Source organism: Paralichthys olivaceus, chromosome 19 (genome assembly GCF_024713975.1).
Source record: "Paralichthys olivaceus isolate ysfri-2021 chromosome 19, ASM2471397v2, whole genome shotgun sequence".
Taxonomy (NCBI): domain Eukaryota; kingdom Metazoa; phylum Chordata; class Actinopteri; order Pleuronectiformes; family Paralichthyidae; genus Paralichthys; species Paralichthys olivaceus.
The window spans coordinates 12,467,171-12,485,771 of record NC_091111.1 but is presented as its reverse complement, the minus strand read 5'-3'; the positions used below and the strand labels follow the sequence as shown (position 1 = coordinate 12,485,771).

General features: G+C 40.7%; 2 protein-coding genes across 5 annotated transcripts in view; one reads left to right on the top strand and one right to left on the bottom strand.

The window, feature by feature from the left end:
• Positions 1 to 310: 310 nt before the first annotated feature.
• cdc40 (cell division cycle 40 homolog (S. cerevisiae)) lies at positions 311 to 15,301 on the bottom strand. The gene is made up of 15 exons (XM_020097832.2): positions 15,076 to 15,301; positions 14,611 to 14,697; positions 13,607 to 13,736; positions 13,410 to 13,496; positions 13,160 to 13,299; positions 12,891 to 12,987; positions 12,536 to 12,675; positions 11,520 to 11,594; positions 11,108 to 11,153; positions 9,362 to 9,463; positions 8,553 to 8,668; positions 7,678 to 7,811; positions 4,596 to 4,672; positions 1,499 to 1,643; positions 311 to 890 (listed from the first exon to the last, which is right to left on the bottom strand). Exons 1-15 carry the CDS (start codon positions 15,265 to 15,267, stop codon positions 713 to 715), a joined length of 1,746 nt encoding a protein of 581 aa, XP_019953391.1. The 5' UTR covers positions 15,268 to 15,301; the 3' UTR covers positions 311 to 712.
• A 790-nt stretch (positions 15,302 to 16,091) lies between these two features.
• The window catches only part of wasf1 (WASP family member 1), a 47,691-nt gene continuing 45,181 nt past the window's right edge, over positions 16,092 to 18,601 (top strand). The window contains exons 1-2 of one of the 4 annotated variants that reach the window (XM_020097767.2): positions 16,092 to 16,241; positions 16,379 to 16,624. The gene's annotated coding sequence lies outside the window, so the exon portion shown is untranslated. Of the gene's footprint in view, positions 16,625 to 18,601 lie in introns of all 4 variants that reach the window. The other 3 variants (XM_069514755.1, XM_069514754.1, XM_069514753.1) reach the window with 3 other exon arrangements.

The window sequence follows — 18,601 nt, the reverse complement described above, 5'->3', positions numbered from 1 at the left end:
AACTAGACCTATATATTTTGTTGACTTGTGCAATTGCATTATCCAACCTCAATTGTAGTCAAGGTAACAGCTTGTTAATTTTGGTCGCCTTTTTACTGTCATATTTGATCGCAGTATTATTTATTGCTATATATTATTTATCTGTTGAATGATGTGAATAAAACTTAAAATAAATAATTTTTTAAAACATTAACTCATCTGTGAATTAGATTTGCACCCGAGATGCGTCACTTAGATTTTGATCAGCAGTGGTGGGGACTACAACTCCCATGATCCCATCCCAAAAATACATGTCGTACTTTTAAGAAGATAATTTCACAGAATGTTTATTACCACAAAGGGATGGTCAGACAATTGAAAACAAGTGATTTTATCAAGGATTACAAATGTATACTAAACAGAACACTGCCGATTAAAATTAAAACATTGACTGGAAAAAAAAAAAAAATAGCCAAAGTAGCCCTCAAATGTGTTTGTTGTAGTAAAAACAACCTTTAAAAGTATGTTTGTGTTCATCTTTGTACAGATACATTACAGGAGTTCATAATTGAGCTCTTATGGGATACAATAAACACTGCAACAATGAGACTGGATACCAGTCCTGTGGCATTCACTAAAAAAATGTTATCAAAACCCATGGGACAAGAAACCCTTCCTGTGTCTTAAGTCAACAAGTTCAGTTTTGCCCCTCATCTCCCACCCTGAGCAGTTTCTAGTCCCAGAGTTTGATTTGTCCGTCCCAGCCGCAGGTGATGACCTTGGAGGTTTCGTGTGGATGCCACAGGGCGCTGATGCAAACCTTGTCGTGAGCCTTGATCCTGTGGTAAAGCTTGGTGGTCTTCCAATCCCAGATGTTCAGCTTTCCATCCGCATCTCCTGAGACCACATAGCTGGTAGAAAGAAGAGAAACATTAGTGCTTCCCTACGTATGACTTCTCTCTCCCCTTCACCTGCCAAACGGTGGGAGTTTTTGAATTTTTGGTATGTAGTCTAGCCAAGAGTTGCTGTGTTGCCATGGCTACTGAGAGGAAGTGAGGACACCTGTTCACACATGTGGGTGGTGGTGGGCGAGAGGCGGGGGAGAAAACATGTCTTAATGGGTATTTTGGCTAAAATTAGAGAGCCGAACTGTCCCACTTATCTCTCCTTGTGGATCTTATACAGAAGATATTATGGAGACACTATTCTCTGCAGCTCTTCATCGTGTAAAGGGTTTTTCTAGAGGACCGGAGGCAAGCAGCAGCAGCATCTGTATAAAGCTGTTTTTAGCTGTTATGCCTTATTTCATTAAGTGAACTAAACTGCCTGCAGTTTGTTTTCATTTCCTCATAATGATATTTTTAGTTTTTCTGCCTTTCATTTTCATTAAAATAGTTACAGCCATTCCTCAGTGCCAAAGAAAGTCAACGTGTACTCATCAACTATTATAAACTCGTAATGGACTGTGAGACTCAGTTATATTTCCTTTCATCACAAAATTGAGTGACAAACGGTTTACCTCATGTCTGGGGAGAAGTCCACTTGGCAGGCATAGCCAGCCACCATGTGGCCCTTGAAGACCTTCTTCTTGTTCAGTCTGAAGCGGTTCTGGGCTCCGAAAATAAGAATCTGGTTGTCCATGGACTGGCATGCTAGCCATTTACCTGCGGAGAAAAACAGACAAACAGCATGACAGCACACTGGTACACAACACTCCTGTTAATATCGCACAAGCAGCGATGTGGTAATATGATGCATGATGTGTTAGTGTGTGCAAAACCTTACAGGGTAACAACTGTGATCTTGTGGGAAAACAGTCAAACATTTTTCAATAACTGTCATTGGTGAGGATAAACCTCAAGAATAGAAATAAGACAAAAGCAACCCAAATGACTGTTGCATGCCTCAACCGAACAGTGCACATGAATTTTTTTCCTGGTGCATATGAGGTAAGCATGATCGTTACCTTGTTACCTTTGAACACTGAAACTTTATCAGTTCATCTTTGAGTCCAGCTGACGATTGGTCAAAATTTAAGGTAGTTCCCTAAAAGCAGACTTGAAATATGTACAGGCCACCGTGACCTTGACCGTAGAAACATCTCATCAGTTCATCTTTAATTCAAAGTGAACTTTGGAACCAAGTCTTAATAAATTTCCTCTGGTGTTCCTGAGATGTTCCGCTCAAAAGAGAAAAATAATAATATAAGTCTTTAAGGTCAGAGTGAAAACCTTAAAATGCCTCCGGCCACTGGCTGTTCACTGGCCCAAAGGATGTGGACATTTGCTTTTGATGGCCCTCTGAAAAAGGTTATGAACTCATCATTCTGCCATCGTTAAATTGGGAAGATTAGGGCATTGTAGTGAAAAATGAAAAGAGGTTTTCCATCAGTGACTGCTCGGTTAAGATCTACTTTACAGAGCGTTTCAGCTCCTGACAACGCTGCGGTCTCCAAGTCACTACACTGTGATAAGAGGCAGCGCTCCAGTGTCAAAGCATTACATGACTCAGTGCACTCCTTGAAAGGAAACATGCTGGAAATTATTAATATGGTACGAGAAAGAGCTCTGGTGTTGGTGAGCGGGGGGGTGTGTGTGTGTGTGTGTGTGTGTGTGTGTGTGTGTGTGTGTGTGTGTGTGTGTGTGTGTGTGTGTGTGTGTCCTCTTACATCCTCTCCCACAAAATCATGAAAAAGACACTATTGTCAACAAACGTCAGCTGCGATTAGTGCAGAATAAAAACAACTTCACCAATGTCACCAGAGCACTAAGGCTCTGTCGGTTTGACGATGAAGATGGCAAGAGGAGAGAGATTGTGCATTTGGTTCTTTGTGGGCTGGGTGCCATTAAGGTATTAACGGTTTCCCACTGAAAAAAACATGTAATATTTTGATGCTGAGGAAAAACAAACCATTTTGAGACAGATAAAAACGTATTTCCCAAAGGAAGGAAGAAAGAGAGTGCATGAAAGAAAGAATAAAACTAGTTAGAGCGAGTTGAGTTTGATGATACATTTGAAGAGGCAGTTCATTCTGTTATCAGCTTGGATGTGTGCTGCTCACAAAACACTGAGACTCCCACTTAGCCATGGTTTTAACATCCGTCCTTAGTTATCCAATCATAAGTGGACTGCAGTAAGTACCAGTATGAACGCACCCAACTGCGTCCTCAATGTTTTCATTCGTTTCGCTGTGAGAACGTAAATGTGATGGGTTGCCTGCTCCAGTCACATCTTCTGAGTCATCATCGTGAGACAAAAGCAGTTCTTAGTGTCCACAGTCACGATATCAACACTGACAACCACCTAATGATTTCTATTTAAATGGGTAAAATGTTATTCCACAGTGACTAATTGAGCCCCTCCTGACTCCACTCTCTCGAAAGCCTGCGCCAACACACAGACTGACACAGAAACACATTGACAGCTGACATATCTGTCTACTCAGACCGGATAAAAACCATCATTAGGTCTTAGCAAACACATATGACGTATTCAATTATTTGCGTATAGAGCGGGGGGAGGTTAGATCCATTCACATGTGAGACACACTCACATTTTAACCCCAGGTGTGGTCACACAGGAAAGATCAGGATAGATGCTAACACCAGGTCTGAACAGGGCCTGAGTCACATGTCTGCAGAATACTCACAATAAGGAATGCCCTGGTCACACATCCTGTGATAGTCCTGTCTGGCATCCCAATGATGACAGCAGGATTTGATGCATCTTGCAGTTTTTCCCCTGCTTTCAGGCTTTATGAGAGTTGTATTGATTTTCTCATTTAACTCTCAGCATAAGTGTAATTCCAACATCAAACTCTTAGTTATCAAGTTACTGTCTGCCTCACAATTTTTCCTTGTACGTTTCTAATTATATACAAAATAATTTGCCCTTCAAACGATATACGTACAGGCAGTAGTCCCTCTCCTTGTCTGCACCATGAAAATGAATACCAACTCTCAGGAATATAACCAACAAACCTCAAAGCATTGTGTCAAGCAACTGTTATTATTCATAAAGGATCAGAGACTTCTCTCAGTGAAAGCTTGTTCATGCTAGCTCACATGAATCAACTGGTAACAGGATTCCCAAGTCCCATAGCTCCTGCTTTTTTCCCCTTCAGATTTCATACTTTTCTGGAACCCAACTGATGTAAATCCATAATAGCGATAGATAACTTAAATCCCCATCTTTACCCACTTTAGTTTCCTCCATTTGCCTTTGGTGCACACTGACATGACATTAATTGAAACTGCTGGCTGCTGTGCGCTCTGCAGTTCACTCCCTCGCCTCCACCACAGCATGGAGTGTTTGAACAGGGCTCTGTGGGGCGTTTGTGACAGCTGGTGCACCCAGAGCAAACAAAGGATTGGAAGGATCAGGTCATGTATGTATTTGAGTATGCTTGTCTGTCTATATTTCCTTATTGGGCCCTATACTGATGTGGTGAAAGGCTCTGGACGTTTCCTTCTCACTCCTTTAATTAACTGAACTCATTTTATTTTATTTCTGCTGAGCAATGGCCAGCAGCTTCAATCTGGCAATATAGGTTTATTCTCCCCAGAGCTCCCTGCACTGCGTGTGTGCGTGTGTTTTGCCATGGTTTGTATACTCACCATTGGGAGAAAGTGTCACAGCTGGCATGGAGTGCATACTGGGCTCAGCAATGTACTTGAAGTCCACAGGGATGTCCCTGAAAAAGGCACAAAGCACAGTGATTACTCTAGAAAACGGCTTAAACACTGGATAAGAGAACAACCTGAGCAGGCTCCAAGAAAAAAAACACATTCAAAGAGCTGTGGTTTGTTTCACACTGCAGCTGCTGGCTTCTGAAGAGAGGACGGCTAAAATGAAAGATCAGGTGGTGTAGCTTTTACATCTAGTGTATGCAAGTAAGTGTTTGATGTTGCACCAACGACTGTGCCGGAGACCAATTATTTATTAATCCGTTTTGTCTCCCTGCTTTGTGAGAGGGAGGGAATTTAGCTATTCAATCTTAAATTGTCTGCAGAAGATTATTCAAATTTACAGTTCAGCACGTGTGTGTGTCTGCCAGAAGGACAGTGTGCCAATTTGTGCTTTTTTTCCTGCTGACCTTCTAGAACTTTCTTCAATAAAAATGTGTCTTTCTGTCTTAGTGTGTGTTCTTTTCAAGTAGGAGCTAAAGAGCAACGGCCATAAACACATCTTGCTTTCTGCTTAAACTAAAGCCCTGTCTGTTTCTTTCACTGAGAAGAAACGGCTGGAGTGAGGGGACTAAGACCAAAAATGGACTTCGAAGAACTACAGACAAATGAGAAATGCAGTCCCTCAGACAGATAAAACACTCGGATTCATGCGTGCGTACACAGACAGACATTAAAGGGGCCCCTTGGGTTTGTCAGAGCCAATGTCTGCAGACAAGCTAAACTCTGACAAGATAACAAAGCCATCAGATCTCCTGTTCTGAGCCCCAGAAATAACCAGAATGAATATTTTGTTGTCTGGAAAGTGGTGTGAGAGGAAGAAAGGAAGAAACATATGACAAACAATCTATACACAAGAGATATTCATGAATCATAGATGATTTACTGTAGTTTGCTGTCTTTCACATCGATCAAGCTCAGGGACAATGGCAGAAACAGGATTTTTGTATAGTTTACTTAAGAAGCCAGGTTTTTCAGGCAGAACAGCTGCGGACACTGACCCAGGGTAAGACTGAGTGAGATGGAGGCAGCTGCCTGATCAGACTCTGAGAAAATGTTAATTCTGCATTCCGGTTAGAAACGGTGGATTTGCATTTCACAGCAACTTAAAACACTCTCAGTGTAGTTACGACACATTAGCTCAGGGGGAGAACTTGTTTGGTCTCATCTTGTTTATTACTACATTGAATAAATTGTCAAATATTCTTATTTGTAATCTGGTTTGACTAAACTTCTGTGTAATTTCACAGGTGGCTGTGGGTCTGGAGCCTCGTTCACTAACCGTAACCGTTAGTTTGATGCCCTGCTCCTTCATTCAGCACTCTGAGGTGTCCTTGGGCAAGATACTGAACCCCTCATCAGTTTCATCGTTCTCTAAATGACGTCTTTAGGATCAATCTGATTCCCCTTGCAGCCCGGCACAGTGCGGAACATTACATATTGATTATAATCCTCATCCAGTGTGTACGATGATTCTACGCTCCCTGGTGACAAACCTCTCCTGCAGATAAAGTAGCCTACCCAGAATCCTCATGAATATATGTGCAAGGATAGAATCTGAATCACATGTGGGCATTTTGCACTGTGATTCGAATGACTTGTAAATTTGCTGCCTCACAACGTTTTCTAACCATCTGGCATTTCCTCCAACACGGCCTGTCTCTGCCAGCATTGGCTTCAACTCTGATGATGTGAGACTGTTCTGGGGAATTCGGTCTAAAGCTGGTATGTACCAGTTCTCACAAGAGGGGAATGGATCCAAGAGGAAGGAGGAAAAAGCAGAGCTCAGAGCCAGGTGGCATTCGTGGGAGAAAGAAGGACAGTAAAGCCACTCTTTAGCCCAACATACCACTTGCATGCTCGCTCCCACGCTGCACTGCAAAGGCCCATGGGACCCTCCCCCTCAGACAAGTATAGAAAGTGGAGTCATGGGATATGTTGGAAATTGCCCCACATTCTTGTCTATATTTTTATTATGCCCTTCAACTTTCTGACTTAAAGCTTGTGAGAGAAACCATTTTAGTAGCTAATCCCCATTTTTCTCATTACAGAGCAAAATAAAAGAGCAGGGAAGTAAAATAAAACACAAATGTTGATCCATAAAATGCCTCACATATCCACAGGAAGCTTCTTTTATCAGCTGCTCTTTAAACATTTATCACCTCAGAGCAAAGAATAAAAACATATTTGTTTATCACCACAGGACCAATGGCTGCCCTTGTGATTGGCTACATGCAAAGACCATTTCAGCAAATAAATTAGCTCATTAAAAACATGTATGCTTCTTGTTCCTGTAATATTGGGATAGGAAGGAGAATTTCTAATTATTGTAATTATAACTGACCTGCGAGTCATCCAAGCGCATCTTTTCATTCCAATAAAAGGGGTTTTTATGAGAACATTGTCACTGGACAATGTTAACTCCAGGGGTAAGAAAACAAACAGAGTAACAGATGCATGTGAAGCAGGCAAACTGTGGCTATAACTCAGGGCACATTAGCAGCACAGCTGGGTGAACAGTACAGTGCAGGGTCGTCTGGAGGTTTGTTGATGTCTGCGCTTCTTATTAACGGCTAATGAAAGGAGAGGTTCAAGAACCATTCAGGAACCGGTCCAGGGCAGAATATACGGTTTAGTGTTTGAATAGTTTGTCCTTGGTTTTCTTGCATGAACAGAAAAGACAACACAAAGAGACTTGCTGTCCCCAAGATGCAGCTCAGTGACTTCAGTGAAGCTGATAAACCTACCTGTCCTGTTGAAATGCTGTTGAATACTTTGGGATTTATTAATTGGACTTTTGTTGCATGAGAGAACCAAAACATAAATCTTTCCTTCATGTTAATGCAGGTAGATCTTCTCTAAGCTGCCTGCTGCCCAGTGCAAACACAGTCTTCCATTATTAACCACTCTGTATTGGGGGGGGTTACATGCCTTGCTTGGAATTATTGCAGCAAGTACTATGAAGCAGTACAGTTGAATTCCAAATAAACATTTTTAAGTAGTCTGTACTTACCACTCCCACACTCTAAGACTTTTATCGTCTGATGTGCTGACGAACCGACGATTCTCATCAACAAAGGTGATGGTGTTGACGGCTCCCAGGTGACGGTCATACTCCTGAACCACCTCCTTCGTTCTGATGTCCCACTGTCAAAACATCAGAGACAGAGAAGAGGTAAATACATTCATCTCTGACAAGTGAAGACAATGTAACTTGATGATGATCGGCAGTCAGTCGAAACTGACCCCAGGCAAGAAACACATTGCATGAATTTCTGTCCAAACTGATTTGATATCTTCTTCTATTCAAGCTCTTTTTCAAAACCTTACTCCTCAAATGACCAAAGGAGCCACAATCTGTTCTCAAAACCCAAATGAGAGCTGCATTATTTACTGACTATTGTACCAGATATTATGATAATGACTGCATTTGGGACATGCAAACATTTTCCACAAAAACTTTAAGTAAAATAAAAAAAGTTCCAATTATGGATTGTGGAAAATGAAATTATATAATTATTTGGTCTCTGGTTGTTGCTGCTGAAGAAGTGTTCATCGTCTTCTCAGTTCTGAAAACTGTCTAGTTGATGATGGTTTTATATGACTGTTACGAGTTTCTTACTTTTATCAGATTGTTCTCTAGTTTTTACGTCTTTTTCACCATGATGCTGCATGTGATTAAAGACCTGCACTAGTCCAGAGAGCTTGTGAACTTCTACGAGGCATGCAAACACAAACACACAACTACCCACATGAGCACTGGCAGGTATGATGTGTATTACTTGCTACTATGAGCAATGGGGGTATACAAAGAAATTCCTGTGTATACCTGTAAAGCTGGGGAATACTGGGGGAGAGGGTGGGAGCTCCAGGAAATGCCAACTCTACCTGAACAATCTTCTTGTCCGACATGCCGGCCACAAAAAGGTTCTGCTTCTCCTCATCCGGGTTGAACTTAACGCAGTACGGGACCTTTCTGTTGGTGAAGGGGGCGATACACTGACCTGCGGAGGGAAGCAAATTGAACATCAACACTCCAGAATAATCCACAGTGGCTTTTCAGAAAGGTAAACTTGAGTTGTTTATAAGTCTGCAGCCGTCCCTACAGACAGAAACAGCTCAGGCGTAGACAATGTGTTCATTCAGCACAGATGAATCACCCTGGGGCTGATGCTACCACCACTGTGGAAATTACAATGACTACACATCAATGCTACAGGTCCCCCTGTTAACTTTTCCCTCTGCTCATCCATCTCTGTATCCATTTTATGTGGAGCTGCAGGAAATAATTAACTCTTAACTAAAGTACTTGGAAAAAATGTCGATACACGGAATCCTATTATCAACAAGTGGGGGATTTAACTCTTTTCTGCCCTCTGCTGGACAGGCACTATTGGGTTGAGAGGGGCGGATAGATATGGGTGATCAGAGGGGAGACACAACAGGGATCTGATCAAGGAGATCACTTGTAATTTATAGAACTTAAAAGTTTAAAATTTCAACATCATCAAGTACTCAATTCAAATGTCCGCCTTTTACAGTTGTAGTATGTCTTTTTTGTTTGTGTGTCTCAATGTATTTTTCAGGTCTGTGTGATCATTTAGTAATGAATCTGAAGATTGATTTATGAATTGGCTATTGCGTGCGTGTTTGTGTATGTGAGATATTCAATTGGTGCACATCTGTGATCAGCTTACCTGTTTCAGTGTCCCACAGTTTCAGGTAGCGGTCATAGGCAGCGCTGAGGAACTGGGTCCCACTGTTGTTGAAGCAAATGTCTCGTACTGCTTTGCTGTGGCCTAACACACAGAGGAAATTCACACAAATATTACAAACAAATACATACATATTTTCCAGAGAAAATTCAATTCATATCTCCTCCAGGTGCCTTCCTTTGATACCCAATTAATTTGAAGGACGTGAAATCTGGTTTCGGGAAAGAAAGGCTGTTGAGGGAGAAAGATGAAGAGGGCTTTTCCACCTTCTTTTATTCTCTTCCTTATCCCAGTATACGTAGCCTTTTGGCTTTTTCTCAAACAGCGAGGGAGATGTGAGGTCCCAGTGGGCTCGGTGCTCACAGATGCTCCCCCTTGTTAAAGCTGGCTTTTTATCAGGATTGCACTGCTTCCCCAGATATAACAGGGCCCACTGAGGCTAAGTGTCTGCCTGCTCACTGGCTCTAAACCCTCCTCGCTGACAGACCAAGCCAACGCTGCCGCCACAGATAACTTTGATGGTGTGTGAGTGTGTGCGTATGCAGTAATACACAGATTAACATTGTCAAATATACTGTTTGTCTCTGATCTAAACATACATGAAAATTAACGCAATGAAATGCATACTCATTCGAATACGTTTACTGTTTCCACTGTTTGGTGACTCTGACAAGCTTGACAAGTGCTGTTCAAAGCATCGGAAGATAATGGGCATTACAATACATTTACTAGAGGTGAATTAAATTAAGGAAATTAAAGCATATTTTCTGGTAAAATATTAAAAATCCTCCAAATAAATGAAATAAAACTAAAATGGCACTCAGCTAAGTACATACCTCTGCCAAGGACCAACAGTCCACCTTGAAAACATATCTATCAAAATATCTGTCCTGTTTTCATCAAGATTCGTGGATTTAATTATTCAAAATTTAACGAAAATAGTACATTCAAAAAACATCACATCCACCCCTTGATCAGGATCTACACCAATATGAAGTGACCCATCTTTCCACCAAGTTTTCAGTTAATCCATCACATAGTTTTTGTGAAATCCTGCTAACAAACATACGCGGACGAAAATAACATCCTCAGAGCAGAGACAAGCACAGAACAGTGTGTTCTCCATAACGTATCTTTGCACTTCTAATGCATCTCTGACGGAAAAACGTATTAACATCATCAGCTGCATCTCTGCCGCTTCCCCTACACACAACAACACAAGCATCTCGAGTCAGGCTATTCACGCCTAAATCGCTTTCTCTCTTCCTGTACACCGGTTCCCCTCTGTGTCTTGTGCTCTCCCCTGCCCCTCGTTCCCCTCGGCCTCTGGGCTGCTGAATTATGCATATTCTGTGAAGGAGCTGACAAGCAGAACCATGGCTGCAAACAATCTCTATTCTGACAGGGTGCTGTCTCTTGAAGAGTGTAAGGGTGACCTGCATGCATTAGCCGAAACACCCCAGACCCCACAAGAAAAAAAATCCTACGCTTTCTGTCAACGGTCATCAGACATATCATTAGCATTAAAGTAATGCTGAGCTCAGTCTGTAGCTGCTTTGCATTTCCCAAAAGGCAGTTTGCTTTCAACACCTCCAGCAGATTTCATGTTTGCTAATCATGTGCTGTTGTATATAAAAGATTATACTTTGCCTTCACAGTAGAATGTCACCATTTTATTCAGCTATTTACCAAAAATAGAATTATAACAGGAGATCTTTGCTTACTCACCAATAAACGTCCGTATACACCTCCTCTCCCCGTACACTTCCCACAGCTGTGGAGAGAAGATGGTGAAACTGAAAATAGATTCGACAACACTGTGCCCAACACATTCATTCATTCATTGTTGTCACCAGAGCAAGTGCAAGCTAGCCAACCAAAAGGGCTTTGTTTTTATATTTAATTTGATCAATTGCAGACTCTACAAAGCACCACCACAAGCTGTTTTCTACAATGTAGTTTGTAGATTACAATAGATCAAGGTGATTGTAGATATTAGCTTTTAATCTTTTTCAAAAAACGCACAATGTGAGAAAACGTTACAGCTTATATACTGACATTGTTATCAGCCATATCAAAACACACGTATTACATATATATTCATACGCTTCTGTGGAGTTTTTGAAATGACAGAATTTACCTTGATCTTACAGTCCATGGAGGAGGAGAGCAGAAGATGGCCAGAGCTGGGAAATAGTCGGATCGCACTGACTCCCTGGGAAATAGAATATATTCGGAGATTTAATCATACAAGTCTCTTTATCATGAGTATGCTAGTCACAACTACAGGCACTGACCCCATCAGCCCTGCAACCACATGACTGAACATTTTCAAAAATGAATTTAGCACAAAATATTGTTTGCACACAGAGCAGAAATTCAGCTCAGTTTTCTACTTAAAATCCTGTGTATGTTTACACTATTAACATTATTTGGACATGGCCCAGACAACTGCTATTAAAGCAGTTTGAAAGAGAGACATCGACTGAGTCGTAATGAAACCAGGGCATATAGAGAGTGTTTACCGACCACTCTGCCTCTGTAATAGTCACAAAAATGATGATGACTCTTCAAGTAGCAAAACTTTCTCAAAAAATACCACACAAAACTTGTTGACACTGGATGGGCGGGATCCATACTATCTCAACATCAGCATTTCCACTTAGCCTTTCAAACTCTTTGTATTTCAAATTAAACGCTGAGGGCTGTAGCTTCCTGCATGAAGCTGATAGGAGCCAATTTAAAACTTGAGTGATTTCTCTCTCCCTGAAGCACACTGGCAGATCAGAGACATAAATCAGATCTTTCTTGGAATACCCCAGAGTTTGCCTTTAAATTTGAAATATAAGACAGTGTTTTGAATGAGACTGATTAATATCTGATATGTCTGCGACAATCTGTGCGTATCATTTTATTCAGAAGTACCCAGGTTTTTATGGACATGGAAAAACAAAAGAACTGCATATTAGAATTTCCTCTCATAGACACCGATGTGGCACAATTCTTATTTTGCATGTCAAAATCATTAGAGCTATTAGAACTATTAGTATTGGAGCTTATCAGCAATGCCTGTGTAGAGAATATTTACAGCTGCAAGATTTTATAACTGGTAGATATTGGAACATTCACAAAGACAAACAAATGACTGGGCCTGACCTTGGTGTGCCCAGACCAGACATGAATCTGTTTCTTAGGCAGATAACACTTGTCTGGAACTTCTGCAGAACGCAGGTTGATGCCCACATCCTGTGGAATGTGGAGGTAGGACCTGCCCTGGTAATCGTACATGTCTTTAACTGTAGGAAGAACAAAAGAAGACAAAACATTTTAACACTGTGTCATAATTAAAGATGAGATGAAGTGGTTGAAAACAATTCAATTTTTGCTCTGTTTATACTTAAATCACAAAACAAAATAGGATTTCCAATTTAACATAAATAGATTGGATACTGGATCATTTCACTGAGTACCATAGCCACTTAAATGTCTAAATTAAAGAGGGCAACAGTACCATGGAGAATAGTCTTCTCCTCTGCTGGAGCATCTTCCTCATTCTTTCCCTTCTTCTGTCTCTTTGCCAAGATTTCATCCAGCTCTTTCTTCTCTTCCTGTAAAATAAAATGTATCATAACCAAGGTTACAAACAATCATTTACGTTCTTGGATCCAAACACAAAAAATTATAAAATTAAAGTGCATGTGTATGACCTTGGAGCAAAGGGAAGAACTTGATTGTGTGAAAAGGATCAGTCTCAGCAACAATATATAGGTATAAAAATACCTCTGATGGTTTGGCCAAATCCTTCTCATCAGCATATTTTGCCCAGGGTCCAAGGAAGTTGTCAATCTCTCCTGCTTCTCCACCTTTGACCTTTTTCCTTTTCTCTGATTTTTTATGTCCACTCTCAAACACAGTTAGCCCTTCAGAAAGAGCAAAATAAATTATAATTACGATGTTCCTTTAAAAATATTTAATTCAAAATATAGTTTTAATTATGGAGCCAGATGAACAAATTGCTTTTAATCATTACCTTTATTTTTCTCAGCATCATCTACTGCACCAATGTAGCTACTTGTGGATACATGGTGTGTGTCAACAGAGGGATCTAGAGCATAACCTATTAGCAAAGTGGAGAGAGTTATAAAAAGTTCATTAAAATTCAAAGAGGGTCCATATATCAATCACATCAATTAAACCAATGACAGAGGTCGGAGATGGGCTTCTTACCAAAGGTGGAGAATGTCCTCCTTTGCTGTTCAAACATGAAGTCGTTGAGGTGAGCAGGTTCTGCAAAGCCAGACAACATGTTCCTGGGGGCAGCCATCTGCTGACTTTTGAACGGATTCATCGGTCCAAACTATGAGAAACAATTCAAAAAAATATATATTGTGCTAAACTTTTTTGGAACCATAACTTTCAAGGACCTTCTGTTTGATTCAAAACTAAACAATTGACTTACTGATCTATGTAAAAGTAATTAAATGGATTAATAATTATCAAAACAGATAGAGCTCTTAATTAGACCCAATGGGAAATTGTGGCAAAACAACAGCAAAACAATTAATGAAAGAAAAGCAATAGAGATACTGAAGGACATAGGTGGGAATGAAATGTAATAACAGCCACAAATAATCTTATTAGCGCTGGTTCATATATGCACAAAATATAAAAGCACAACATTGAGCTAATACTTCAGTACTAAAACAATTTGAAGACATCAACAAGTACGCAAATCTATGCATATAATAATAATAATAATAAAACTGCACATTTCTTTTCCCAAAAATCACTTCTTGCTCTTTAACAGCACTAGCCTTGTAATACCACTTGCAAGTACTGTTTAGATATTTCCTGCTGTAAAGTCTCACGAGTAAAATGATGACACATACCATATGCAGGACTTTGAGGGGTGGCTCTAGTGTTGCTAATTACAACACCAACAATTCATTCTATGTATGCATTTGCTTTTAGAATGGTTTAACCTGAGCCAAGTTATGCAACACTGATGTATACTAACATGTTCATACAGGGATGATAGTTGATAGCTATTAGATATTTAAAGTTCAGATATCGGAGTCAGTATCACAAAGGAAAGAAATTGCATCTGAACATCTCTTATCATGTATTCAAACCAATAAGATACAACATGCATTCTGTGTAATCATTACACCTCATATCTTAATACCGCAGCTAATGTCTCTGTTATTTGGTTGAGCTCAGCAATACATTACCTCTGGTGCAAACATGGTTTCATATGTCGGGTTGTAGGTGACTTCTTTCAGCGAAGGGTCCAGATGTATGCCAGTCTCCACACACTCCTGACAAGAAGAAATGCTATCAGTAAACTTTGTGATTTAAAAGCAGTATCAGATTGATCGGTGTTGAATGGAAGAGCAAAAACTCATCACAGAGGCAGTGTTGATAATATACTGTTATTCTTCCCAAACGATGAGCAACGTATTCTTTGATATCGATTTACATGCTAACACACAACATCCTCACTAGCTCCAAGCTCTGTTGTTTCCCGCTACAACTTAGATTTGATTTACAACTTATATCGCAACTCGGTAAATCAATACTCAGGTATTTATCTGACTCACTGAAAAAGTACGCTTACAATATTCAAGCAAAATGCGACCAAGAGTTAACTATTTCACTATAATGTTAGCTAACGTTAGCTAGCTACGTTAGCTTACCTTCACGGCGACCTCCGGAGCGGAATTGAGAAGAGCCAAAGTCATGGTGGGTTCCGACTGAAGAGGCTTGAGATGAGCCGTGGCGTCCGGGTTGACTGGGTCAACTTTCCCAGCATCGGTTTTTGATTCCGACTCATTCTCAGAGTCCGAATCGCTGCCGTACGAAACGAGGGAAGTTATGGCGGCAGACATGTTGGATGTTGTGAATTCGACGGAAGCGGAAAGGCGGGACTTCCGTTATGGGTTAAAAAAATAAAATGAAGAAAATAATATTGAATTCAAACGATTTGGCTAAACAACCGTATTAGGCCCAAATTATAAATTACAAAATATAATCTATTTACTTTGTTTCTATTTTATTTGAGTGGAATTTTGTTGACCTTACAACAGCAACATTAGGTTATAGATAGATAGATAGATAGATAGATAGATGATCTTTACTGATCCCAAATTGGGAAATTATCGTGTTACAACAGCATAGTAAGGGCATTGCACATAGAGTGAAGTAGCAATAAAACAAAATAGTTTAAAATATAATGTAATAAACATGACATTTACTTAAAACTGTACATACTCCTTAAGTAAATGATACACGACAAAGTACTAAATATAATAGAACAAAGAATAAGCCTGTAAACGAGACTAAATACAAGAGAGGACAAACTATGAACTAGAGACAAGTGTGGAGACATAATTAAATGAAAATTTAACATATGTAATGTAATAAAGAAACTCAAAATACTGTACTGTTTCCCCCCCCCCCCCCCCCCCCCCCCCTTTATTGTGGCATTTTGTTAACAACAGTAGAATAAGATTAGCAGACACATGTAATAGTAGATAAATATCATGGAGACATGAACCAAGTGTGAACGTATGGTATCTTTAAATATGTTTAATAGTGAATAAGTACAGTTTCTCGAATCACGAGCTAATAAGGACCGATGTAAAAAAAAAATGTTCCAGTGATTTGTGGTGTAGTAAATGTGCTATAACCGTATCGATTCATTTTGATCGATATGATCGAATCGAAGGTCCTTTGATCGATTGGACGACGGTTTCAGGTAACGAGCCAATACAGCGAGCGCGCACGTCCCCACGAGGAACCCACGAGCGCGTGTCAGTTGCTCGGGACGCTCCTCTCCTCTCGCGCCCCCAACAATAGAGTGGTACGTACCATTATCACTGAAAACAATGGGGACATTTCCCCGAGAATTAACATCACTTCACGTACTTCACGTCGAAAAGAGCGTGTGCGTCGCACATGGGTGAATTTCACGCGGTTTTCTTTTTTCTTCCTAACCAGCTCTTGGCATCGCTGGAGCGGATTTAACGCCGGATTCCACCCGCGTTTCTCCGGAGCGTCCCTTCGGAAACACAGAGTCCCCGGGTCGCTCTCCTCTTCCAGCAGCAGGACTTCATCTGATGTCAGAGACCCGAACAAACATGGAGCCGAGCCGGGGATTTAAAGCCTTGGATACGGGGGCATGCTCTGCAGCTCAGTGAGGATGGACGGACAGTAAAGAGGAATAATTTTTAACAAACATATCAGGTAAAAAAGAAAATTAAAAAAACGAACATTTTGTCCCTTAGTCACATTTTTATTTAAACTTGAAATGTGACTTTAGCAACGTCACCTCTTAACCTAACTGCATCTTATACAGCATCAGCTAGAAAGAGCCTTATTAAACCAGAGTCACCATGTCGGCAGCCTTTGACTTGACCGATATAAACGCTGCTGGTAATTCAACCCTGCCTGGCCATCACTGCCTGACTGTGACTAACCCTGTGCACAGGTGACTAATGTGGCAGCAGTGTTGTTACAGGAGTCTGAAGTAGCTCAAACCAAGTGAGCACCACTAAAAGGTTCATTAACGAGTGAATACATGTGTAATGTGGCTGTTTTTAATTAAGTGTCGATAAACTGCAGAGCTGCACATCTGCATGAGCTGCAGCAGCGTCTTGACTTATGCAGACTGAGGGGGGGGGGGGGCATCGTGTTGGTGAGAAACCGGAGAGCAAATATTTGCAATGTCTCTGAAATTGCATTAAAAAAAGCCACATGTCATTTATTACATCCAATGCATTTATCCTTTAGTGCATTCTAGAGTTTGAGGTTGTAGTTGGGTTGACATAGGCAATAGGTGGTTTCATTTTTTTTTTCCTCACTAAGGATGCATTGACTTGCTTCAGAAGAGAGAGAGGAGGATATAGGGGCTGGGGTCTATTTCAGCCAGCTTGGGTTTGCAGTCATGGGGGGATGGTAGCCCTCTCAGCCCAGTGAAAATCATGCTTTGCGAAATTTGAAACCTTCTTTGTACTACTTCAAGTGCAGCAGCAAAAGAAGAAGTGGGCACGAGGAGCGGTGTCCTTCAGTGGCTGTGATCATGCTTTTATAGTTGGAGACAGCTTCAATGTGTCATTACATGATGCCCGCTCATGTGGTGCTGTGTGGCTCACATTAGACCGACCATATTTCCTGCGTCCTGTCCATTTAAAAGAAATCAGAGGGAGTCACGGGATGCTGCTGTTGTTGGAAATACAGTGGTGGCGTAGCAGCAGTCTGTTGTGGAAATGTGTGTTCACATCAGTGGTTGGTGATGAATGAATTACCTTTGGAAACAGCAGCTGCGGAGCCATTGATAAAAGTCTGTGTACGCTGTGTTTGACAGAAGATTAGTGGGGCCAGTTTTTCATATGATGTATTAAAATTACTTTCAAATCTTTTGATCATGCAAAGCAGACATAAAAAATGGGCAAGTAGGATTTAGAGCTCACAGTTATTACATTCAGGGTATTTAATGATATTTAAAGTTCACCTTCCTCAGGTCAGTTCAGATCAAGTCTTTGTTGTTGCTAAAGAGGAGTTTAATTTAAATACCACACCGGTGTCAACAAACAATAAGTGTTGAATCTCAGCCAAGCAGCTCTGTGCACCTACACTATCCACATAGTCTCTCGTTTAAAGAAGTGATCATTGTACAAAAAAAGAGAGATGTCCCAATACAGATACCAACATCTGAAAATGCCTACATTACTGCCCAAAATATTGGCATCACAGTATATGCGCCAATCCAATACCACGTCTTATAAAACTACACTTTTCTTCTACCGGAAATCACTACTTCTTCTTCCTTGCTGCTCCAAGACAGCTGTTGCACTGTCCGGCAGTGTCGTATTAGCCAGAACTAGCTAAAATGTCTGCAGTTTGGCAATATTGCACACTGGAAAGTCCCACTAGTAAAACAGCAACATGTGCCAGGCAATACAACAACAATAACACTCATCACTTCCACAGGGATAGTAGAATACAGCTGTTAAAATACATCTTACAAATTGTTATTTTCTTAAATGCTCAGGTTTTGGATCGGTACTCAGTATCTCAGTATATGCAAAGTCCAGGTATCCGGAAAGGAAAATAGCACCGGAACATCTCTAACAAAATACATTCAGGGTAGTTAATGCATGTGAGAGTGGCTTTGACCCCTTGCAGCTGTTAAAATGATCAGTCCACAGCAGAGGAATCCAC

Coding starts and splice junctions, on each gene's coding strand:
- cdc40 (XM_020097832.2), bottom strand. CDS start 15,267: ATGTCTGCCGCCATAACTTCCCTCGTTTCGTACGGCAGCGATTCGGAC. Junction 12,676..12,890: donor GGAGAAGACTATTCTCCATG/GTACTGTTGCCC, acceptor TTCTTCCTACAG/TTAAAGACATGTACGATTAC. Junction 11,154..11,519: donor CCATGGACTGTAAGATCAAG/GTAAATTCTGTC, acceptor TTCTCTCCACAG/CTGTGGGAAGTGTACGGGGA.